Source organism: Emiliania huxleyi, assembly GCF_000372725.1.
Source record: "Emiliania huxleyi CCMP1516 unplaced genomic scaffold EMIHUscaffold_99, whole genome shotgun sequence".
Lineage (NCBI taxonomy): Eukaryota > Haptophyta > Isochrysidales > Noelaerhabdaceae > Emiliania > Emiliania huxleyi.
The window spans coordinates 366,966-389,398 of NW_005194698.1; the positions used below are offsets into that span (position 1 = coordinate 366,966).

At 65.4% G+C, this 22,433-nt stretch overlaps 8 protein-coding genes across 8 annotated transcripts in view; 3 read left to right on the forward strand and 5 right to left on the reverse strand.

The window, feature by feature from the left end:
• Positions 1-1,838: 1,838 nt before the first annotated feature.
• Positions 1,839-2,729, reverse strand: EMIHUDRAFT_69418 (hypothetical protein; the record flags this gene model as incomplete). The annotated part of the gene is made up of 1 exon (XM_005756141.1): positions 1,839-2,729. A coding segment is annotated over one exon (891 nt), but the record flags the coding sequence as incomplete, so codon positions are not given.
• A 3,983-nt stretch (positions 2,730-6,712) lies between these two features.
• Positions 6,713-7,701, forward strand: EMIHUDRAFT_221941 (hypothetical protein; the record flags this gene model as incomplete). Its single annotated transcript, XM_005756142.1, has 3 exons — positions 6,713-7,076; positions 7,410-7,438; positions 7,606-7,701. The coding sequence occupies 3 exons, from the start codon at positions 6,713-6,715 to the stop codon at positions 7,699-7,701; spliced, it is 489 nt and encodes a 162-aa protein (XP_005756199.1).
• A 164-nt stretch (positions 7,702-7,865) lies between these two features.
• Lhcf51 (light-harvesting family) lies at positions 7,866-9,219 on the reverse strand. Its single transcript, XM_005756143.1, has 3 exons — positions 9,087-9,219; positions 8,536-8,959; positions 7,866-8,417 (listed from the first exon to the last, which is right to left on the reverse strand). Exons 1-3 carry the CDS (start codon positions 9,204-9,206, stop codon positions 8,254-8,256), a joined length of 708 nt encoding a protein of 235 aa, XP_005756200.1. The 5' UTR covers positions 9,207-9,219; the 3' UTR covers positions 7,866-8,253.
• Positions 9,220-11,357: 2,138 nt separating this feature from the next.
• EMIHUDRAFT_69416 (hypothetical protein) lies at positions 11,358-12,125 on the reverse strand (the record flags this gene model as incomplete). Its single annotated transcript, XM_005756144.1, has 1 exon — positions 11,358-12,125. One exon carries the CDS (start codon positions 12,123-12,125, stop codon positions 11,358-11,360), a length of 768 nt encoding a protein of 255 aa, XP_005756201.1.
• A 5,606-nt stretch (positions 12,126-17,731) lies between these two features.
• Positions 17,732-18,367, forward strand: EMIHUDRAFT_360632 (hypothetical protein). Its single transcript, XM_005756145.1, has one exon. The coding sequence runs from the start codon at positions 17,738-17,740 to the stop codon at positions 18,005-18,007; it is 270 nt and encodes an 89-aa protein (XP_005756202.1). The 5' UTR covers positions 17,732-17,737; the 3' UTR covers positions 18,008-18,367.
• Positions 18,368-18,474: 107 nt separating this feature from the next.
• Positions 18,475-19,800, forward strand: Lhcf52 (light-harvesting family). The gene is made up of 3 exons (XM_005756146.1): positions 18,475-18,607; positions 18,734-19,157; positions 19,274-19,800. Exons 1-3 carry the CDS (start codon positions 18,488-18,490, stop codon positions 19,435-19,437), a joined length of 708 nt encoding a protein of 235 aa, XP_005756203.1. The 5' UTR covers positions 18,475-18,487; the 3' UTR covers positions 19,438-19,800.
• A 420-nt stretch (positions 19,801-20,220) lies between these two features.
• EMIHUDRAFT_221946 (hypothetical protein) lies at positions 20,221-22,104 on the reverse strand (the record flags this gene model as incomplete). Its single annotated transcript, XM_005756147.1, has 5 exons — positions 20,221-20,691; positions 20,786-21,427; positions 21,546-21,596; positions 21,671-21,814; positions 22,036-22,104. 5 exons carry the CDS (start codon positions 22,102-22,104, stop codon positions 20,221-20,223), a joined length of 1,377 nt encoding a protein of 458 aa, XP_005756204.1.
• Positions 22,105-22,174: 70 nt separating this feature from the next.
• The window catches only part of EMIHUDRAFT_221947 (hypothetical protein), a gene marked incomplete at both ends in the record, with an annotated part of 3,589 nt that continues 3,330 nt past the window's right edge, over positions 22,175-22,433 (reverse strand). The window contains one exon of the mRNA XM_005756148.1: positions 22,175-22,184. Within this exon, the coding sequence (XP_005756205.1) occupies positions 22,175-22,184 (10 nt within the window). The remainder of the gene's footprint in view (positions 22,185-22,433) is intronic.

A 22,433-nucleotide genomic window follows, 5' to 3' on the forward strand; every position in this document is an offset into this window, starting at 1 on the left:
GCGGCCCGCCATGAAATCTAGCCGTGTGTGCTGGCGTCCGGGTCCCAGCGGGTTTTCACGTAACAAGTACACACGGGACTGGCGCGCACTGGCACTATGTGATATTTCTAAAATTCTTTTTTTCGCACGACACTAGGCAGCGCTTAGGCGGCTCCCGTGGTGTACCTGTGTTGGCGGGTGCGAATTTTCTTTTTTCGTGCTCGGCAGCTTCCATCGTGCGGCTGGTGGTGGCGCCTATGGAGCGCGACTACCTATCCGACCTCCTCTCGCACGGCCTCCGCCTGCTCTCCGAAGCTGCGTGGTCGATCCAGAAGGACGCGGTGCGCGGCTGCATCCTGGGCATCGCGCTCTTCTCGTTTCGCTTCCTGCAGCAGCGAGTTGTGCACACGCCAGTCAAAAGAGACCCAGGCGACCCGCCTCCGCGCCCGGCGAGAGGCCCCAGGCTGCTGGCCGCCGTGCTGCTCGTGCTCGGCGGCGCTTATGCGTGGATGCTCGCGTCGCCGCCGCCGCCTCCTCCTCCGCCGCCGCCGCCGCCGCCGCTGCCTCCTCCAGCACCGCCGCAGCTCTCCCGCCTGGCTGTGCCGTTTTGCGTCTCCACCCCTGCTTGTGACGGCCCCACCTTAATGCCGCCGCCGCCGCCGCCGCCGCCGCCGCCGCCGCCGCGGGCGCCGCCGCCATTTGCACCGCCGTTTGCACCGCCATTTGCGACCGCCATTTGCACCGCCGTTTGCACCGCCATTTGCACCGCCATTTGCACCGCCGTTTGCACCGCCATTTGCACCGCCATTTGCACCGCCGTTTGCACCGCCGTTTGACCCGCCGCTTGCACCGCCGTTTGCGCCGCCTCCGCCGCCTCCCTCTCCGCCTTCCACCCCTCTGCCCTCTCCGCCGCCGCCCCCTCCGCCCCCCGCAACCGCGCACGAGCGCGCGATGGGCGGGCCGTTTGCGCACGTCCGGAAGGCGCTGCGCACGTCGAGGAACGGCCGCGGGCCGGCCGTGCGGGAGGAGGAGGCGGAGGACCGAAGCGGCGATGGCGACCGCGCAGCGGCGGCGGCAATGTCCTCTGCGGGTGGATGCTGCGGTGGCTGCGGCGGAGGCTGCGGCGGCTGCGGCGGCGGCGGCGGTCCGTTGGCTGCGCCGGGCGGGAGGAGGTGCGGCGAGGAGGGCGTCGCGGGCCCGCCGTTCGCCGCCGGGAGCGGAGGGAGCTGCGGCCCGATTTGCGGCCCGACACACCCATTCGCGTGGCTGTTCTCCAGCGGCGCCGGAAGAGGGAGCTGTGGCCCAATGGGGAAGGCCGCCCCGTTCTGCTCCGCCGCCGCTGGCGCCGGCGGCGGCGGCAGCTGAGGCCCAATCACCGGACCAATCACCGGACCGCCCACGGGCGGCGCGGAGCAGACGGGAGGCGCGGCCGAGCGCGGTAGGTGCGGGCCGAAGACGCCGCCGCCGGACGCGGCTCGAGACACGGCGCGTGGGAGGAGGCGCGCGGCGCTCGCCGTCGCCACGCCGCCGCCGCCGCCGCCGCCGCCGCCGCCGCCGCCGCCGCCGCCGTTGCCGTTGGGGCCGCCGTTGCCGCTGGGGCCGTTGCTGCTGGGGCCGGCGGCGGTGGTAGGCGTGGCGGACGCTGCGGCGGCGGCGACGACATCCCTCCAGTGCGCGATCGCCGCCTCGTGGTGCTGCTGGGGGAGGAGGTAGAAGAGGAGGTACGCCGGCGCGCGAAGCACGTCCGCCTCCCGGACCAGCTTGACCTGGGAGTCGTTGAGAAGGTACCAGCGGGCGCCGCCGCCGCCGCCGCCGCCGCTGGCGCCGCCGCCGGCCGCGCCGTTGCCGGGCTTGCCCATCGCGCGGACGTAGCAGTAGTAGTGCCCCGAGTGGGTCGAGCCGCCGTCGTGGCAGACGACGGCGTACAGCTGGTACGGCAGCGGCGGCGTCTGCTCCACCCCGAGCCGCGTGCGCGCCGCCGAGTAGCGCGCGAGCTGCCAGGTCGCGGGGAAGGCGACGTGCGCGGAGATCTTGCCGGAGCCGCCGCCGGCCTCGCCAAACGAGAAGCGCTTCAGATGCACCGAGAGGTGGCGCGGCGGACGCTCGACCAGGAACTGCTTGCGCGCGCGCCGCAGCTTGCCGCAGGCCTCGCACTTGTACTTGTTTGCGCCGTCGAGGAACTCCTCCTGGCAGAACTGCGTCATCGCGCCGTCCAAGTCGGGCGCCACGCGGCCGCCCACGGCGCGCAGCTCGAGGGACAGGTCGAGGAAAGGGTCCTGCGTGTTCGACTCGTGTCCGCAGTGGCAGCACTGGATCTGCGAGCGGAGTGCGCCCGAGAACCAGGACTGCAGCGCCGTGTACTTGCCAGTCACGCCCGGTGGGCGGGCGGCCTCGACCACCGCGCTGCCCTCCTTCGTGAGCTTCTCGAGCACGTACCGCAGAAACTCGTGCGCGTCCTCCTGGCGGCCGAGCCGGAACCCCTTTGCGATTGCGGGCAGGGCGTTGGCGATCGCGCGCGGCGCAAAGGCCGGGCTCCGCGGGCCCTGCGCGAACGTGCGCTGCACCAGATCCTCGAGCGCACAGAAGAGGCAGAACTCCCCCTGGCGGCGGCGGCACTTGGCCGAGTGCTGCCGCTTCTCGAGGTATCTGTGGAGCAGCTGTGTGTGCACGAGGCACTGCAGGACCGAGTTCATAAAGCAGGTGTTGCCGAGATTGGCGAGGCCGCCGCCCGCCTCGGGCTGAGCGACCATCGTCGCGCGCGAGCAGCGGCGAACTCAGCGGCGCCGCAGGCGCCCGATCCGGCGGCGGAGGTGAGCGCAGGTGCTACGGGCGCGCACGGCCAGGTAACGGAGCAGCAGCTTTTTTTCTTTTTTCTCTCTGCCCGCCCGTTAGTGAGTGTGTGAGTGTGCCTTCGATGAGACGCCGTCGCCAACTGTCATGTCGGTAGCCGCTCTGCACCGCTCGCTGCTGGAGCGCGGTTGATCGCGGCGCCGACGCCGCGGCGGCGCCATCTCGCGCGGCGAGAGACGGCGCTGCATCGGCGCCAAAACAAAAGGGAGGTCGCGGCCCGGCCGCGGCAGCAAAAACATCGACGTTCGCTTCTACTTCTCTTCTCGTCTCGTCTCGTCTTGTCGCAGGCGCACACGCGCGCGATCCGCGTCGCTCCGCGAGGACACGGACCACCGGGATTCGCGAACCGGCGGCATAAGAGCGCCGGCTCGAACGCCGGCCGATCGTGCAACGGAGTCATGGAGGTCTTGTACGCTCTGCAAAACTGGCTCATGATATATGACTGGTTTTGTCCGCGGGCGCGAGGGCACTGCGGAGGCGGGCGGCGGCGGCGGAGGCGGCTGCAGCAACACACGGGCTGGCGGCGGCGCGCGGACGGTGGCGGCGGCGCGCGGACGGCGGCGGCGACGCGGCGGCACTGCTCCTCTGCTGCTGCTGATGGCAATGATGCTGCTCCTGCTGCCCCTCCCGCCCGCCCCAGCTGCCCGCACGCTCGGTGTTATCTCTTCACCTTCACACTGGTCGAGTCATAGGTGCAGCGCGATCAGCGCTGAGCTGCTGAGATGGAGTGATTAATTATTAATAGATTGTATTCCAGAATTCCGTTGGGGGGAGGTATTCAGTCGGGGGCATTAATAATCGTCGGGCGGGGGCGCGGCGCGGCGGCGGGCGGCGCGGAGCGGGGCGGCGAGACCATCTGTACTGAACGGGCCAGCTACTGAGCCCTGGTGTCGAGGTGTCGAGGCCCGGTGTCGAGGGTGTCGAGCTGCTGTCGAGGGATAGAGGTGTCGAGGCCTGTCGAGGCCTGTCGAGGCCTGTCGAGGCCTGTCGAGGCTGAAACCATGCTTGTCCGTGTCGAGGAGTGTCGAGGGGTGTCGAGGGGTGTCGAGGGTGTCGAGGGTGTCGAGGGTGTCGAGCGGGTGTTGAGCGGGTGTCGAGTGTTGTCAAGAGGCGTCTGAGGTATCGAGGTGTCCAAGGTGGCAGGTGGATGCAGTTGCAGCCCATCAACATACAACAAAAGTTGGGCAGCAGTTGCAAAGCTGTTTCATCCCTTAGTTGCAGCCTCAGTTGCACCCTGTTGATGTAGCACAACCTGAGCACAACCAGTATACTCTCTGTGGACATTTGAGGACATCAAGTGCCGGGAGTCATTGCCACTGTGCACCAAGGTGCTGTGCAGGCGCAGCACCGCAGCAGCGTCGCTGCTGCAGCAGCGTCGCTGCTGCAGCGTCACCGGCGCACAAAGCGCAACTGACCACAGCGCTCATGGCACAAGGCTGGTGCCATGAGTCAGTGGACATTGCCACTGCACAAGGTGCTGTCCAGCAGCTAAGGGCTACAGTACCCCATCGCAGCAGCGTCGCCGCCGCTGCAGCGTCGCCGTTGCAGCGTCGCCAGTGCACAAAGCGCAATGGACCACAGGTCTGCACTCATGGCACAAGCTCACTGGTGTGAGGATTCATTGCCACTGTACAAGGTGCTGTGCAGCACCTTAGGGCTACCTGAGTACTGCCATGTTTGCTGCATCAACAGGGGTGCAACTGACTGCAACTTGAGCTAGAACTTGAGAGGCTGCAACTCAGGGATGAAAGTACTGCCAGCCAAGTTTGATTGCTGCTGCAACCCTGATTTCTAACTCTGTGACTCCAATGGGTCTACGTCTCTGCTGTGTTAGGATCATCAGAGGTGGTGGAGCGGTGTCGAGCGGTGTCGAGCGGTGTCGAGCGGTGTCGAGGGGTGTCGAGGGGTGTCGAGGGGTGTCGAGGTGTCGAGTTTGGCACCTTGACACGGACGAGCATGGTTTCAGCCTAGATGGTGTCGAGGGGTGTCGAGGGGTGTCGAGTTTGTCGAGTTGGCATGGGTTGTCGAGGTGTCGAGTCGGTGTCGAGGTTTGGTGTCGAGGTGTCGAGGCCAGGGCTCAGGCCAGCTAGCGCTGGTCTTTGAGTCGGCGCAATGGTCGCGCCGCCCTCGACTCACGGGGCTGCCTTCCACCGTAGCTGCTCAGGCCGGGGGGAGGGGGGAGACCTCATGTTCCTCGCGGAACGGGAGCAGGCCCCTCCTTGCCCGGTCTGCGAAGCAGGGCGGTGGTCGTGCCATCTTCGCTTCACAACGACCACGCCGCAATCGTCGCCGGCGCGCCACACGTTCCCGTAGGCCGGACTGTCCTGGTCGAGAGTGTGTGCCGCCAAGGCGGGGCACTCGGGGACAGTGCCGACGGGACGCGGCTCGAGAGACGACTCCCGCGAAAGCACGGCTGGCATATACCAAGCTCGTGGTGTACGGCAAGGCGGTGGCGGCGGCGCAGTATGGCCTTGTGGGCATTGCTAGAGGAGACGATCAACGAGTCTGTGGACGGCAAGTATGGAGAGCAGGTGGCCGCGGTCGAGTGGCGGGACTGAGAGGCGAGGACGAGGATGATGATGAGTCAGACTGAGAGGAGGGCATTGCTGCTGCTGGTGTTCGGACGGGACGGACGGCGGTCGCACGCGGCTAACCCGGCGCGGATCCGGGCGCCCAATTCGCTCTTTCTTTTACACTTTCAACACTAATTTCAAAGCATCTCCGCTCTGTCACTACTAAAATTTCTCACTCATACATGCACACGCACACGCACACGCACACAAGAATCCGACACAGACCTCAATCAAAACACAGCACGTCGACAACCGAATATCAAAGTCACGGCGTGAAGCAGCGCGTGATCCGCGGATGGATTGTGCAGCCGACGTCGCCGCATCGCTCCTTATGGAAGGCATCCGTCTTCCACACATCGCGCAGCGCGTCGAAATTCCCTTTCAAGTCCAGCCGTCCCGAGTAGGACTCGGAGCCTTGCTCGACGTACTCGATGCCATGCGGCATCAGCCAGTTGACAAACACCAGGAGGTCGCCCGCCGTGATGTCGACCACGTAGACGGAGTCCGAGATGAAGCCCGCGCCGACGAGGTGCTTAAAGTCCCTTGTCGCGGTCGTGTTGTGGTGCGTGTGGAAGAAGAAGCGCTTCTTGCCCGCCACCTGGTAGTGGAAGAGCGGCTGGCAATTGTCATTGTGCCCGTCGGTGTGCGGCTGCGACCCTGCCATGTTGCCCCATCGCGTCGCCGTGTCGCCAAACTGCCAGTCGAGCTCGCCGCTGGCGACGCCGGGCAGAGTTGGGTTCAGCTCGTTGAAGGCCTGCCTCCACGCGCCGGGCTCCTGAAGAAGCCGCAGCTTGCTGGCACTCGCCGGATCCGCCACGATGTGCAGCGGCGTCTCCGAGCTGATCGTCTTGATGATGAGCGCCGGGTCGACGTCCTTCAAGGCTCGCTTCTCGACCTGGAAGCGTTTCTCCTCGTCGACAAGGGACACGTCCCACGTGTGGGCCGAGGCGGAATAGCACGTGCCGCACTCCAGGTCGGACACCGTGTAGAGCGGCAATTCGCCCGACTTGAATTTTGCGTGCTGCGCCTCCTTCTCTTGCCGCTTCTGGTCGTCCTTGGAACCCCTCCGCTGCGGCGCCGGTGCTGGGGCTGGCTGGCCCGACTGGGCATCGATGCCGACGACGCGGGTCGCCGTGTCCGGAATAGTGTTGCGCACAAAGGAGCCATACCCGTCCGCAGCGGCCGAACGGCGCGCGGCGCCCAGCAGCAGCAAGAGCCGGAGTACCCCGCCTTGCATCAGTGGTGAGGTGTGTCGGTGGTCTAATACATTTTGGGACAGAAAAAATTCTCGAAGCGACTGATTTTGGCCCATGCGCATGCTCTTCTTCGTGCTCGCCGCGCGCTCGGGAGCCGGAGTGGCGGGGTCGGAGCTGCTGCAACGGCGCGAGTGGCCGCGAGGGGTCGTACTGGGGCTCTCCAGAGGGCGAGACCACTACGCGGTGCTCGCGGCGGCGCACGGGGCAGCTTTGAGCAGTGCAGCGCCTCAGCAGCGCCTTCAAGCAGTGCAGCGCAACGCCAGCTGCCTCTCTGGAGCTATGCGGCGGCTGGCGGGCCTGTGCGATGGCGCCGATCCGTGGGCTCGGGACGCGCAGTCGGCTCGCGTGCCGGTTGCCGAGTCAGCCTGGCTGGCGAGAAGCGCCAAGGCCTTCCCTGCATTCTGGGCGCTGCCCAGAAGTGCGCAGTACCTTTGCTGCGCCGACGGGCGGCCTCGATGCGGATTGCCGCGAGTGGCGTGGGAGCCTCCAGCGGCGCGGTCGTTGGTCAACACCGCGGCGCGCGCGCGCCGCGGGTGCTGCACAACAAGCGGAGTGCATGGGCGGGCGCTCGATCGCTCTCCGGCGCCCAACTTTGACTATCGATTGCCGCCGGTTATTATAACCGGTGGGAGATCGTTTCTGCAGACGGAGGGATTCAACGCGGCGATAACTGCCCGAGACGTCCCTAACCTTTATTTATTTCTGCCCTGCTTCAGGAATCGGGGGCTCACTTCTTTCTTGCTTTGTGCAGTGCTCTTTCTTACAGCGACGTATAGCAACGTACTCCACACCACACAGCTCGACTCCACAGGTGACAGGCCCTCACAGTATATACCAAAATCTGAGAGCGAGACGCAGACCGGCCTCAGAGACACTGAGACAGAACGCGCTGAGAACGCGACGACTTCCACACCCGAACATGCCCTCTGGCCCCGCGCGCGCGCTAGAGCTGCTGCAGCGACTGGGACGCAAGCTCAAAACCGGGCGGGCAAGTCATCGGCCTATCCGCTACGGAGTATATAGTGGCTACTGCACCGTTCTAGAGCACAGTGTTACACACGTGAGTACGGACTACCGGATAGCCCCATGTGTCCTTTTAAAAAGATTTAGTGTTACACCTTACCGCACACGTGAGTACGGACTAAAGCCCCGTACCTCTACGGAGTATGTAGTGGCTTCTGCACCGTTCTGTGCGCCCTCCCATGCTCTTTCTTACAGCGACGTATAGCAACGTACTCCACACCACACAGCTCGACTCCACAGGTGACAGGACCTCACAGTATATACCAAAATCTGAGAGCGAGACGCAGACCGGCCTCAGAGACACTGGGACAGAACGCGCTGAGAACGCGACGACTTCCACACCCGAACATGCCCTCTGGCCCCGCGCGCGCGCTGTCTCGGCGGCGGCGGGGCGCAGTCATGGAGAGAAGATAGAGGGGGCGCGGCGGGCGCGGGAAGAGTCGCCGCGGCGAGGGGACGCGCCCCCTCGCTCCTCGGCGCAACATGCCCGCGCCGCCGCCGCCGCCCCCCTTGGCCGCCGCGGCTCAGGAAGAGAGGGGGCGGCCGAGGGAGAGGGGAGGGGGGGGGCGCGTCTACAGGGCGGAGGCGGCGGCGTCGCGCGCCACCTCGGCCGCCTCCTGCGAGAAGTAGCCGCCGAGGAGGAGGCCCTCGAAGTTGACGTCCTGCTGCGACCACGTCTTGCCCGACACCGCCTCCTGCGCCATGAAGCCGGCGGCGGCGAGCATGCCGAGGCGGCCTGCGGGGTGCGGGGTGGGCGCGGGGTGAGCCCTGCGGCGGCCCGGGCGGCGGCCGCCTCGCCGCGGGGCGTGGGCGCGGAGGGAGGGCGGGGAGGAGGGGAGGGGCCGGGGCGGCACCGTGCGACAGCTCCTTCTCCTGCATCTCGCGGAGCTCGGCGGGGTCGGTGGGCTTGAGGCCGAGCGGGTCGAAGCCGAGGTCGCCCGGGTAGTAGTCGGCCTTGAGCTTCTGGATGTTCTCCTGCCCGTCGCCCGAGTACGGGTTCTCCCACCCCTTTTGGATGCGCAGCGTCTCGCAGATGCCGATGCCGAGCGTCATGAGGAACCAGATGGCCGGCGGCAGCGCGGGGATCTGCTCGATGGCCGGGCCACCGTCCGCCGAGAAGAGCGGGTGGAAGCCCTCCTGCACCAGGAAGCCCGCCGCGGCGAGCATGCCCACGCGGCCGTGCGTGAGCTCCGCCTCGCGCCACCGGTAGACCTCGCTCTTGGAGGTGCCCTCGAGGAGGTTGGCGGGGTCAAAGTTGCCGGCCGGGGCGATGTTGCCCTGCGAGCGGGGAGGGAGAGGGGCGGCGACGTCAGAGGGGGTGAGGGGATAGGAGGAGCGGGGCTGGCGCCGGCGGCGAGTGAGCGCGGGCTGGGAGTCGCGAGCGCGGAGCGTGGCGGCGGCGCACCGGCAGGCCGTAGGCGAAGTCGGCCTTGGAGGCGACGGGCTCGGCCGCGACCGCCTTGACGGGGCCGCTGCGGGGCGCGACGTTGAGGGCGAGCGAGGAGGAGGCGAGCGCGAGCGACATGGCGATGACAAAGGATGCTTGGTTCTGGGAGGTGTCTGCGAAGGGGCGCGGAAACGTCCGACTGAGAAAAGAATTTTCCCGCGCGTCGCTCTCGCACCGGCAAAACCAACGCTGGGCACGGGATGGGCGCGCACTGGCAGCAACGGGCTCCCTCGCACAACGCTGGGCACACGGGACTGGTACGCACTGGCACAAACACAAGTGACAGGAGACACGTTTCGATTTTCCCCTGGGTGTGCAATTTGTGTTGCACACGTAGTCGGCGCCGCCAATGGTGACATCTCACCGCTCAGTAGGTGCGCACGTGCCGCTCCACAGCCTGCTGGCACACGGGGCAGCGCTGTCGCGGCGGCGACTCACTCGTCATCTGCAGCCTTAAGCCAACGGCGATGCCACCAGCAGCAGGGGACACGATGAACAGGTAGACAACGGCCAAGGCGATGGCGAGGACGAGGAGACACGGGACGACGGCAGGGGAGGCGAGGAGGACGGAGGCGAGGGCAGAGACAGCGCCACAGTCGACGGAGGCGACAACGATGGAGATTGGAAGGGAGCGACAACGCGCACAGAGGATGAGGATATAAACTGGGACGACGCAGCGGAGGGGATAGACGAGGGAATCGAGGGACCGGAAGGCTTTCGCGACAGCGACGATGACGACGAAGAAAGGGGAGGAGACGGAGGGGCGACACGCAGGAGGAGCAAAATCGCGAACGGCCCGAGCAGAGAGGGCGACGGCGGAGCACGAGGGGGCAACGGAAACGCTACCAATGACGCGAACCGAGGCACGGGCGACGGCGGGGACGGGGAGGGCGACAGCGACGTCGAGGTTGACGCAACGGTATCGAGAGCGCCACCCAAAAGGAGGCGGACAGCCATGGAGGTCACCGAATGGAGGGCGAACGGCACGATACGAAAAGGCAGGGCGAGGCGGATGGAGAAAGAAGTGCCGAGGAGGCCTTGGTGGAGGGGAGGGACGGGAGGACGAAAGAAGGGCGAGGAGGACGAGCGGCCCGCACAGACCGCGAGCAGACAGCGCCTGCTGGCCATTTCGAGACATTCGCAAAGAACGCTAGCTACATGGGAGGGCTTCGTGAAGGATGGATTGAAAAACATTCGAACAAAGAAGAGGCGACGGGAGGAACCGGCAGAGGATGCAGTGACGTGACACACACACACACACACACACACACACACACACACACACACACACACACACACACACACACACACACACACACACACACACACACACACACACACACACACACACACACACACGCCGCTCACCCACGCGCACCGGGCCTTGCACTTTGAATGCCGTGGGGCTCCTGTCGTTAGACGTGGAGACGCGAGGGTTGCCCCCCTTGCCCCACCACCTCGTGTGTGTGGAGAAGTTTACCTTACCTTACCTTACCTTACCTCGCTGCCTCCTCTGCGGCGTGACCGTGAAGGAAGGTGTGTAAGGGGGGGGGGGGGGGTCGAAAAAGAGGAACCTTTTAATTCCATCGCCGCGGAGGGGGCCCCCGAGGGAGCAGGGAGGGGCGGGGAGGAGGACTGAGTGAGCGCCTCAAATCCACAGGAACCCGCCGGTGATGTCGATCGCCACCGGGAAGAGTTCGCATTCCTTGACATATATTGGCCTAAAATATACATAATATACATCGGGCGGGGGGCAACGGCCAACGCGCACACGCAAAAGTAGTGTACACTCGGCGAGGGACCTCAGCCCACTCCACGCCGTAGGCTAGCACGCGCACATGGCAAGACGGAGCGACGCGATGGACTACGAGTCAGACTGACACCTCCCGGATCGGTGAAACAGAAAGTGCGCGGTGCGCGTGCACGTGCGCGCGTGTGAGGTCATACCTAACAGGGCCCTCGACGGCGCGACTCAAGGCGCTGTCTAATTCCATGCACGTCCCCCTGCGCCGTCCTCTCTCAGAATCCACACTCATATCTTGAGCTCGAACCCTACCCGCCCGCTCGCCGCATGTAGAAGCATGTTCTTTTCGTGCCAGCCGATGCCCCCGGGTGGGTAGTTAAACCTGGTGTTCAACCAGAGCACGAGCTTGGTCAGCACCTCGTTGACCGCCAGCGCCTCGCCGATCGCCTTAGCGCCCTCGTCGCCGATGCCATTGCCCCAGAGGTTCACAGATGCCATAGATCGGTCAGCACCCCGCTGACCTCAAAAGCGGAGGCCAGCGCATAGAGCCCCTCGTCGCCGATCTCGTTCCCGCCGAGGTCCAACTCGGTCAATTGACGCGGAGGCCAGGTATTGACGCGAAGAGCGGATGCTAGCGCCTTGGCACCCTCGTCACCGATGCTGTTCGCCCAGAGCACGAGGATGGTCAGCACCCTGTTGACGTCAAGAGCGGCTGCTAGCGCCTTGGCGCCCTCGTCGCCGATGTTGTTGTTCCAGAGCAAGAGGTTGGTCAGCACCCCGTTGAATGCGAGGGCGCCGCCGATCGACTTCGCGCCCTCGTCGCCGATCTCGTTTTCGCCGAGGTCGAGGTTTTTCAGCACCCCGTTGACCGCGAGCGCCTTGCCGATCGCCTTGGCACCCTCGTCGCGGATGTTGTTGTTGTTGAGGCGCAAATCGGTCAGCACCCCGCTGCCCGACACGTACTCGGCGATCTCTGCAGCGCCAATCGGGCCGATGAAGCAGCTAGCCAAGCCCAGGGAGGTCAGCTTGTTGCGCTGCCGCTCGACGCGGACGATGCCGAGGGCCGCCTCCTCGGTGAGGCTGTTCCAGCCCACGTCCAAGGAGGTCAATACCTTGTTGAAGCGCAGAGCGGAGGCCAGCGCCTTGGCTCCCTCGATACCGATCTCGTTGTGGGTGATCTTTAGCTCGGTCAACACCGCGGCGCCTGTCGCGAGAGCGCCGCCGAGGGCTGCTGCGCCCTCGTCGCCAATCATGTTGCCGCGGAGGTCCAAGCTGATCAGCACGGCGCTACTGCGCACGATCTCGGCCAGCACGATGCTGTCCTCGTCGTCGATGTCCTTGAATTTGCGGGGATAAGTATCTGAGCCGTGCAGCACTAATTGGCGCGAGCTCTCCAGATCACGCCGGGACTTGCCCACCTTGTAAGATAGAATCTCGCAATTCGAGTAATCTGCTTGGATGTATGTCTTGGAAACTTCTTGGTGTCTGCTTATGTGTCTGCTAGACAACTTGTCGTCGAGCCATTGCTCCTTTTGGCACCACCCACCTGAGGCATCGCGCGCGTTGCTGCAGTATGGTTTGTCACTGCTGCGGAGGCAACCGCGCTTGAGGGTGCTCCCCCCTCCATACTTGGTCGGTGGTCCACACCTTTCGACCTTCTGCAAATCAAATCTGTCGGGCACCACGTCCGGGCACCAGGCAACCTGGTTCTTCCACGAAGTTGCAGGGTGTCCCGCCTCGGGGCCCATTGACGCTCCATTTCCTGCTGGATTGCCCCTTGTTGCCTGCCATCGGATGCCTGATCGTTTGCTGATGGCGGCAAGAATCGCCTGACTGATTGCGGTTTCCCCCTGCAAAAAGGGCGACTGGCCATACGCTGCATACTGCGCCTGGTTGATGTCGTCATCGCCGCAAATGTAGAGCTTGAAAACGTTGTTGGTGAAGCTGCTCGGAATCCTGACGACCCAGCTGCTGCTGAGCGAGATCATCATCTCCGGTTCCTTGTCGGACTGCTGGTCGTGAAACAAGTCGAGCGTGGCTCCGTGCTCGGAGAGCGTGTCGTTCAGCCCCTGCAGACGCCGAAGCAGGCCCTCGTTCTCCAGCTCCTCGGCCGCCCAGTACACCCAAAAGTGGCGGTTCTTCTCGAACTCCTCGATCTCGCCGTCCCCATCCGCGTCGATGACACCCTTGGGTTCGGCGATCCGGCCGATGATGGCGTCAGGCGGTTCGCCAAGGACGGCGCGCCCGCACTTTTGGCCCATCGCGTAGTTGCTCGAGCCGACGTAGAGGTAGGCGTCATCGTTGTGGTACGTGTCCGTGTTGGTCGTGATGACGGGAATGCGGCGCGTGCAGCCCGAGATGGCGGCATCGAGTTTGGCGTACTGCTCGTTGCCCTCGGTGAACGGCACCGTGACGACGAGCGCGTCCGCTCCGCCCGAACAGGTCTGCGCGATCATTTCGACCGCGAGGTCCGCGTCGAAGCCGACCGCGTGCCACTCGAGCTTGGCACGCTGGTAGACGGCCAGCTCGGCGCCCGACTTCCAGGCGCCCCAGAACCCCTCCGCCTCGGCCTGCGCGTGCGTCACAGCGGCGATGGTTGGTTGCCAAGGGCAAGCCTCGGTACCCTTCTCGGTGCCCGGCCCAGCAAATGGCGCAAAGACCGGTCCGCGCACCGTCGGACTGAATGAATCTTCTGACGTGGTGTTGGAGAGGTCGAGGACCTGCGGTCGTGGGGGCGTGAGCGGGGTGTCAACAACCTATACTCAGGCTCGAGAGACCAGTCGCCTCACCGGGATCGCGCCCGCGTCGGGCACGAACACCGACTCGAGGAACTCGGAAACGCCGCCAGAGCCGTACGAAGACAGAGCAATGGCCGAGCAGCCCAGCCCAATCACCACGGAGAAGAAGATGCACAGCTTCTTTGACGAGCAGAACTTGCCGATGCGGAAGGTCGGCGTGGTCTCCTCCACGGCGCCCTGGACAGTGCAGACGAGGGTTAGTCACGAGCAGGGCGCGCTGAACGAGCAAAACAGTGAGCGCCGAGGGCGTGGTCGACGACGGCGGTGCGTCGTCGACAGACGCCTTGCCGGAGCCGACGCCAGCGACGTCTTCCTCGTCGACAGATGCGTTGTCGGAGCCGACGCCAGCGAGGTCTTCCTCGTCGACGTCCGTTCCGAGCAGGGCTGCGAACCCGTTGGGGTCGACGCGGCCGATCGGGGTGAGGCTCTTGGTGGTCTTCTTGGAGCGGTCGACCAGGTTGGACTCGCCCTTGCGCTCGATCTTGCGGAGCGGGGAGGGGGTCTTCCACTCGTCGAGGCCCTGCGCGTGACGTGCGGCAGACAAGAGGTCACAGAGTCAATAAAAGTCCCCGCCCGTGTCCCCGCGATTATACACATGTGTACGTGCTGGGAGGCGCTCACCGCCGGGGGCGGCTCCTCCTCTGGCGGAAACTCCTTGGCAGAGACGGTCCAGTCGGTGCCGCCCTACGCATCAACAGCGGGACGCGGGGTCAAGGGTGCGCGGGTCCGCAGACGCACGACAAGACCCGGAGCCGCTCGCCGCCGGGGCGGGCTCCTCTGGAAAATCCTTGATCGACGGCAGCGGCGCGCCGCCGGCCGCTGCCGGCTTGAGGGCCGTGGCGACTTTGGTGACCGGCTCGAGCGCCAGGTCGTTTTTGGTGACGCCGTTGGGGGCCGTCGGTGGGTCGGTCGGCGGGCGCGCGAGCTTGGACCAGAAAACGGCGTTCTGGCTCGGCTCGTGGGCGGCAAAAATGGCCTTGGCCGTGTCCGCGTCGACCGTGTCCGCGGCGGTCTCCGGCTCCGCCGCCGCCGCGGCTGTGTCAACGCTCGCATCCTTGGCGCCGCTCATGTAGTCCGAGAGCGAGGGGGGGGTGGGCGAGACAGCGCCGGTGTCGACCGCGGACGCGTTCGCGGCGAGGGCGTCCTGTGGATTGGGGAGGCGGCGGGTGCAGTGGGCCTCGGCGTCCGAGTCGACCGTGTCCGCGGCAGGCGCCTTTGCCTCGGCCGGGTCCTTCTTGAGGGCGCCCTCGTGCACCCCCGCGGTGCCGTCCGTGATCGGGACGCCCTTGGCGCCGCACGCCTGTGGAAGAGGGAGAACCATGTCGCGGGAGGTGATTAGAGGTCTGCGACATGCGCACACGCACCGCCTTAGCTCCGAGGAGCGAAGGCGACTTCGACGCGGAGGAGATGACGACCTTGATGCTGCCGTCTTCGGCCGACACGATGCCGACCTTCATCACTGTCATCTGGTCGGACATGATATTGATCGAGTTCACTCGTATGAGGTGGATGGCGAGCGTCTGATACTTATGGAGGGGCGGGGGGAGGGGGGGGAGGGCGGGGGAGCATTGGTCTTGGGGTCATCAAGATGTCATCATTCGTCTTGGCTGGAGACTGCGGACGACTGCAAAGTAATACTGCGCATTATTATTCAGAGTACTACGAAAGCGCCTACGGAGCACAACCACGAGAAAGAGGGTCAAAAATGCTGTGAAGATGTCTTGGGTGTATATATGGGTGTATATGGGGATGTATGGGGACATATGAGGTACATGGGGGTATATGGGGTACATGGACATGGGGTATGCTGCTGAGAGCATATTTGAGGGGGAATGGAGAGGAAGGGGGGCTCAGGAGGGCCGCGCCTACTCGCAGCGTTCACAGCTCGAGGCCCAGCTCGCAAGATGTCCGCGGCGGCTCCCCTCGATCACGTTGTTTTGGATCTGCGGGCGCGCAGGCGACGGCGGGAGGGTCAGCAGCATAAAATGGGATGCGCATGGTGCGGGCTAGCGCGGGGCAAGGGTGGCGAATGGACAGCAGCGGACGCATCTCGTGGCTCCTCAATGGCAGCGGCGGCACCTGCGAGCGGGAGGGAGCAGGCGGTGCGAGGCCAAGGGGTACAGCCGCTCGGGCGGCGCATCGGCCATCGCACGGCGGGAGTGGTGCGGGCGGGGCGGGCTCGGTGAGGCGTCGCGGGGATCAAGGCGTGCAGCTTGCGGCGAACGTAGGCGGCGGGGCCAGCGTGCGAGTCGGGGAAAGCGCACGGCTTGGCTAGGCGCGGCACACCTGGAAACCGTCGGGGAACAGGAAGGACGGAGGGCGGGGGTACAGTGCTCTCTATCAAAAAGAGCTGCGTGCACCACATAGCCACACACACATTACCTGCCGGATTTTCTTCTTTCTTAGCAGGCCGGATGAGCGCGTCTGCAGTCCCGTCCTCCTCCTCGTCCTCTCTGCGCACGAGCGTGGGCGGCATCAAACTTCACGTCGACGTCGACGCCTATTTCGTGCACGTGCACCAGGCGGAGGAGCCGCAGAAGTACCCACGCGGCAAGGCGCTCGCGGTGCAGCAGCACAACGACATCATCGCCGTCAACCACCACGCGAAACAGCTGGGCGTGCACAAGCACATGTCGCCGGCCGACGCGCGCGACATCTTCAAGGAGCAGAATGTGTCGCCGGGCCTCATCCACGTGCCCACCGATCCCAGCTCCGGCCGCGTGACGTATGCGCTGTACCGACGCTGGTCGGCACGGCTCGTGGCGCTGTGGCGCAAAATCGCCGCCGACGCCGTCATCGAGGGGCACCCGACGAGCCTCGACGAGGTGTGGATCGACGCGGGGACGGCTGATGTCGCCGCCACACTGCGCCTCGCTGGTGAGGTGCGCCGCGGCTCGCGCGCGCTGGGCTTCGACGTGTCAATTGGCCTCGGCCTTCTCAAGTCTGTGGCAAAGCTCGCGTCGCGCGCGGCGAAGCCCGAACGCGGTGGCCGCGGCGTGGTCTCCGCGATCACGCCCGACGAGGTGGACGCCCTCCTCTCCCAGACAGACCTCGCCGTGCTGCCCGCCGACGGCCAACGAAGCTGCTGCTCCGCCGGCGTCGTCGCCGCTGTCGCCGCCACCGTCCTTCACGGCAGCGCTCCGTCACTGCGAGACGCGCAGGAGCTCTCTCTCAACCGTCTGGAGTCGCTCCTGCGAAGCGAGGAGGGCCCGACCGGGCCTGGCCGCAGCAGCCCCGGCAGCCTCGCGCGCGAGCTTTACCAGCGCGTGCGTGGCGAGGCCGTCGACGATGACGACGCGCGCGTGCAGGAGCGGCGACCGCAGAACGAGATCTCTCAGTCGCTCTCGCTCGCCGTCGTGCCGATCGTCGTCCCCTTTCGCGGCCGCACCACGCCGGTGTCGCCATTGGCCGCCGGCGACAGCGACGAGTCACGTGAGCTCGACCTGCAGCTCTGGTCGCTCTGCAGCGAGCTGCTCGACCGCAGTGCCCGCCACCGCCGCCGCCACCGCCTCACCCCTTCACGCCTCGGCATCTCTCTCAGCCTTCTCGACCCGCAGCTCGCTTGCAAGAGTGGCCGGCCGGTCAAGCTCGACTCGCTGGAGAAGAAGGACAAGAGTGAGCCCCTCGACAAGTCCTGCGGCAGGGTGGCGCGCGGCCTCGAGGCTGACAACTTGCTTGTCGCCGGGCTGGCTCACGACGCGCATGATGCTGCGCCGGCGGCGGACCGGATGGAGGGTGCACTGAAGGTGCTTGTGGTTCACGTACGACTGATGATGAGAGCGCTGGCCACGGAGAGAGCGTGGAAGCTCGATGCGCACAAGTACAAAGTCAAGCATCTCGTCGTCAAGCTCTTTGCGTGGAAGGAGCCCGCCACTCGGAACACGGACATCCGCGATGCCTTCGGCGGGGGCAGCGGCGCCGCCGCCGCCGGCGCCTCCGCCGCCTCCGCCGCCTCCGCCGCCGCCGCCGCCGCCGCCGCCGCCGCCGCCGCCGCACCGCCGTTGGGAATGCCGACAGCGGTGGTCAACCTCGTCGACGACGAGGGCGGCGGCGCGGCTGAAGCGGAGATGGATTCGCCGGCCGATCCTCCGCGCGTCGTCCATGGGACGCCATCCATCACCAGCTTCTTTCCCCCTGCTGCCCACCCGCCCAAGCGGCAGAAGACCGACGAGGATCGGGCGGCGGCACGGCTGTCTGCCGACGACAAGTTCGAGGCTGGCGTGGCGCAGCTGCTCGAGATGGGCTACGGAGAGACCGACGCGCGAGGGGCTCTGCGGCACAGCGCGGCGAACGTGCAGGCGGCGGTGGAGCGGCTCTTACATGGCGTCTCTGGGTGACTCGCTGGGCCGAGTGTCTGGGGGTCAGGGAGCCGGCGCGACGGCCCGAGGCTAGGTGCTCGGCGTGCACACCACGTCACGACGGCATTCCTGCGCGAATTCCTCACTTGCGGGACAAGGCGCCCCCGGGCCCGTGAACAGCGACGCTATTGTCTGTTGCGTGAATGGAGGTTCCCGTGTTGCATGTCTGACTGTCACTCTGTTTCGGGGCCCGGGGTTGTGCGTTTATGTGAATGGAGGTTTGTACGTACATGTGCGTCTCTTCTTCTCCTAGATGTAGATGTGATGTGCGGTCGTGTCTGATTTGTTTTTGTTTGCGGCTGTCGGGTTTCTTTTCGTACGTCTCCGGTTTCGTGTTCCGCACGACAAGAGCGCGCCCATCCCGTGCCCAGCGTTGGTCCAGCAAATTCTTTTCTCAGCCGGACGTTTCCGCGCCCCTTCGCAGACACCTCCCAGAACCAAGCATCCTTTGTCATCGCCATGTCGCTCGCGCTCGCCTCCTCCTCGCTCGCCCTCAACGTCGCGCCCCGCAGCGGCCCCGTCAAGGCGGTCGCGGCCGAGCCCGTCGCCTCCAAGGCCGACTTCGCCTACGGCCTGCCGGTGCGCCGCCGCCACGCTCCGCGCTCGCGACTCCCAGCCCGCGCTCACTCGCCGCCGGCGCCAGCCCCCCTCCTCCATCCCCTCACCCCCTCTGACGTCGCCGCCCCTCTTCCTCCCCGCTCGCAGGGCAACATCGCCCCGGCCGGCAACTTTGACCCCGCCAACCTCCTCGAGGGCACCTCCAAGAGCGAGGTCTACCGGTGGCGCGAGGCGGAGCTCACGCACGGCCGCGTGGGCATGCTCGCCGCGGCGGGCTTCCTGGTGCAGGAGGGCTTCCACCCGCTCTTCTCGGCGGACGGTGGCCCGGCCATCGAGCAGATCCCCGCGCTGCCGCCGGCCATCTGGTTCCTCATGACGCTCGGCATCGGCATCTGCGAGACGCTGCGCATCCAAAAGGGGTGGGAGAACCCGTACTCGGGCGACGGGCAGGAGAACATCCAGAAGCTCAAGGCCGACTACTACCCGGGCGACCTCGGCTTCGACCCGCTCGGCCTCAAGCCCACCGACCCCGCCGAGCTCCGCGAGATGCAGGAGAAGGAGCTGTCGCACGGTGCCGCCCCGGCCCCTCCCCTCCTCCCCGCCCTCCCTCCGCGCCCACGCCCCGCGGCGAGGCGGCCGCCGCCCGGGCCGCCGCAGGGCTCACCCCGCCCCGCACCCCCGCCGCAGGCCGCCTCGGCATGCTTGCCGCCGCCGGCTTCATGGCGCAGGAGGCGGTGTCGGGCAAGACGTGGTCGCAGCAGGACGTCAACTTCGAGGGCCTCCTCCTCGGCGGCTACTTCTCGCAGGAGGCGGCCGAGGTGGCGCGCGACGCCGCCGCCTCCGCCCTGTAGACGCGCCCCCCCCTCCCCTCTCCCTCGGCCGCCCCCTCTCCTCCTGAGCCGCGGCGGCCAAGGGGGGCGGCGGCGGCGGCGCGGGCATGTTGCGCCGAGGAGCGAGGGGGCGAGTCCCCTCGCCGCGGCGCCTCTTCCCGTCGCCCGCCGCGCCCCCTCTATCTTCTCTCCCTGACTGCGCCCCGCCGCCGCCGAGACAGCGCGCGCGCGGGGCCAGAGGGCATGTTCGGGTGTGGAAGTCGTTCTGTCTCTTGACTCCGTGGCTTTTATGGGTATATTATCGTGCGTGAGCTGTCGCCCTGTGGTGTCGTCTGTGTGGAGTGGGTAGTCGCTCTATTCTTACATACGTTGCTGTGAGAACGAGAGGTGGATGACTGATTACGGTGGCCAATATATCCACAATCGGGGGCCGCGAACTGCACAGGCCAAATGTGGCCATGAGTGTGAGCGGCTGTGGTCCGCGCGAGCACTAAGAGAGAGGACCGGTGGATCTCTCGCTATCGCGCGCACTGAGCGACCACTGAACGCTGTGATCGCGGTTCGCGCGTGTGTCGCGCCCCGCCTCCTCACAGCCACACGTCACAGCGCACCAAGTAGCTCACTCTCTACACACGTGTCTCGATCCTCTCTCGCTCGGCTCGAGCGCGCCGCCCAATATCTCGCCGTCCCGGCGTCGCTCGGTCGACGCTCGCTGGCGTGGCCGGGCGGCCCGGCTGCTCGAGCTGCAGCAGTAGGCGAGTAATATACACGCGCTACGGCTCTATCTGGGTCGGGGCCACCTCCTCACACCATCGCCGCGGCCCGATCCTTGATCGCTTTGAGTTGCTTTTGCGTTGGCTTCGGGACCGTCGGGCGGCCCACCGACCCATTGCCGTTGATGTCCAAGCCCGTCGCGCTCTCGATCTTGTTCATCACGCTGGACAAGAAGCCGCCCTCCCCCACAGTCTCCTTTGGTTTGTTCGTGTCTGATTCGTAGCTGAAGGCGCGGGACGCAACGCCATGCTTGGGCCTGGACCAGCGGAGCCAGATGATGCCGATGAGAAAGCACCACATCGCACCGCCAAGATGCTCATCGCCGACTGTTGGATTGTGAGAGAGCCAGGCCATGGCGCCTGCAAAGTTCCAGAGCCCGAGCGCAAAGAATGCGGCCGCAAAAGCAACGCTACACTTTGAGACGCCCGCAAAGTAAGCCCCGACGCTCGGCATGATCTCAGGGGCCCCGCTAAGAGGGCCACCGATCATCACGAAGGCGACCTATTCACGCGGCGGAACGATGTGATTGTAAAGCGACGGTCTTGACGGTGCAAGTCCTCCTGATGTTCACAAAGAAGAGCAGGAGACACTCGACCCGGAGTTGCATGAACATCGCATTCACGTGCGCCAGGAGGAACTCAAACATCGCCGTTGCGGGGAGCGCCTGACTCATGTAGAGCTCTAGCGAGACGTGTCCGCACGAGTTGTTCTTGCCCACCTCGTAGGGCTCAGTGGTGCCTGGCGAGCTGTCAACCTGCTTGCCAATCGCCGAGACGTTCTCGGCGGTGTATGCCTGCATCATCACCTGACGGTCCCCCAGCTTGGCGGGCCGGCTCGAGGAGAAGACGCCGTCCACAGGCTTGTAGAAGTGGACCGCGCCCTCCTCCGCCTGCTCCATCTTGCCCATCTGGCCGACCAACCTGCCCAGTGGGTCAATGCTCTGCGCGCCCTGCTTGCTCTGCGTCCACCACCCGGCGGGCGGCGGGATGTCGATGGGCGCAGTTCGCAGGCCCATGTTCGTCATCTGCAGCAGCTTCTCCTTGCTCAGCTCAAACTGGGCTGGTTCGCCTGCCAACCCGAGACCGACTCGCTCCGCGTAGCTGTGAGAGATTCCGAGCCCAGAGGTATCGAGGGACAGTTCCTCGCTGGATGGGACCGCGTCTCGGCAATCAGGTCCGGGGTCGTGCTCGTTGTCGCCGCAGATGTGGTGGAGGTGGTTCTGGTCGATCCGTGGCACCTACACACCTCGGCTCACTCGCGTGAACTGTCTGTACATGGAAACTCTCCCGCTATCCTGTGCCGGCTGCCATGCTCGTCCAAGTCGTATTGTAGCAGAAGCAAGTTGCGCCGCCAACCTCATGGTAGCTCCTCTCGGTCCAGAGCATCATCTGCACCGTCGATGTGACCTGAGGCAAGGCACACCAGAGCAGCTCCCGATGGCAGGGCTCGCGTGAGTGGGGTGAATTAGCGCGGCGCGTACCGTCAGCGCGCCACGGACGGTTGCCCCCGTGACGCTCTCGGTTACAGCTGCGGTGTCAAGCTGCACTGGGCAAGTGAAGTGCACGAGCGCGCCCAGGTTCTCACCGTCAAGCTCGCACCCTGACTCGACGATGAGGGCCTTCCCCTCATCAAAGGCGGCGGAGTTGCACACAAATGTACCTAAGACAACCGCGGCGTGTGGCGAGCGTGTGCTTGTCGTCGTGTGCCGGCTGAAAACGCTGCCCGTGCGTCTTTCATCTATTCGTTGCTGCCCTCTCCAGCGAGCGCCAGGTAGAAGATGGCCGGCAGCAAGAGGATGCCGATCCATGGGAGCAGCTTCTGGAAGCTCATTGTGTGCGGCGAGACGCTGGAAGAGCGCGGCTCAGATTCCTTCCGCTGCCACGTGTATATTATTTTTGCTTGGCCGGCCCTCATGCTGAAATTCTGCAAAAACCTGACCGGCCCCTGCCCTGCCCCTACCTACCTACCTACCTACCTACCTTACTTATGGGAAACTAAAAAAGAAATCACCGGATGGGTGAAGGTGGGGTACTATACCAACTAAAGTGATGGCTGGTGGTACTATCCTGCAACCACAGTCCTTCCTGTGACATGGCAGGCCACTCTTAAGCCCTACAAGCACCAGATCAACGACTTGGGGAGGGTTGACATCGTGATTTGGCCGGAAAAATTCTTTTTCTGCTGTGAAAATTCCGGCGTGAAGAGAGGGAAAAACCCGACGGGAGGGCCCAGACCCTACCCTA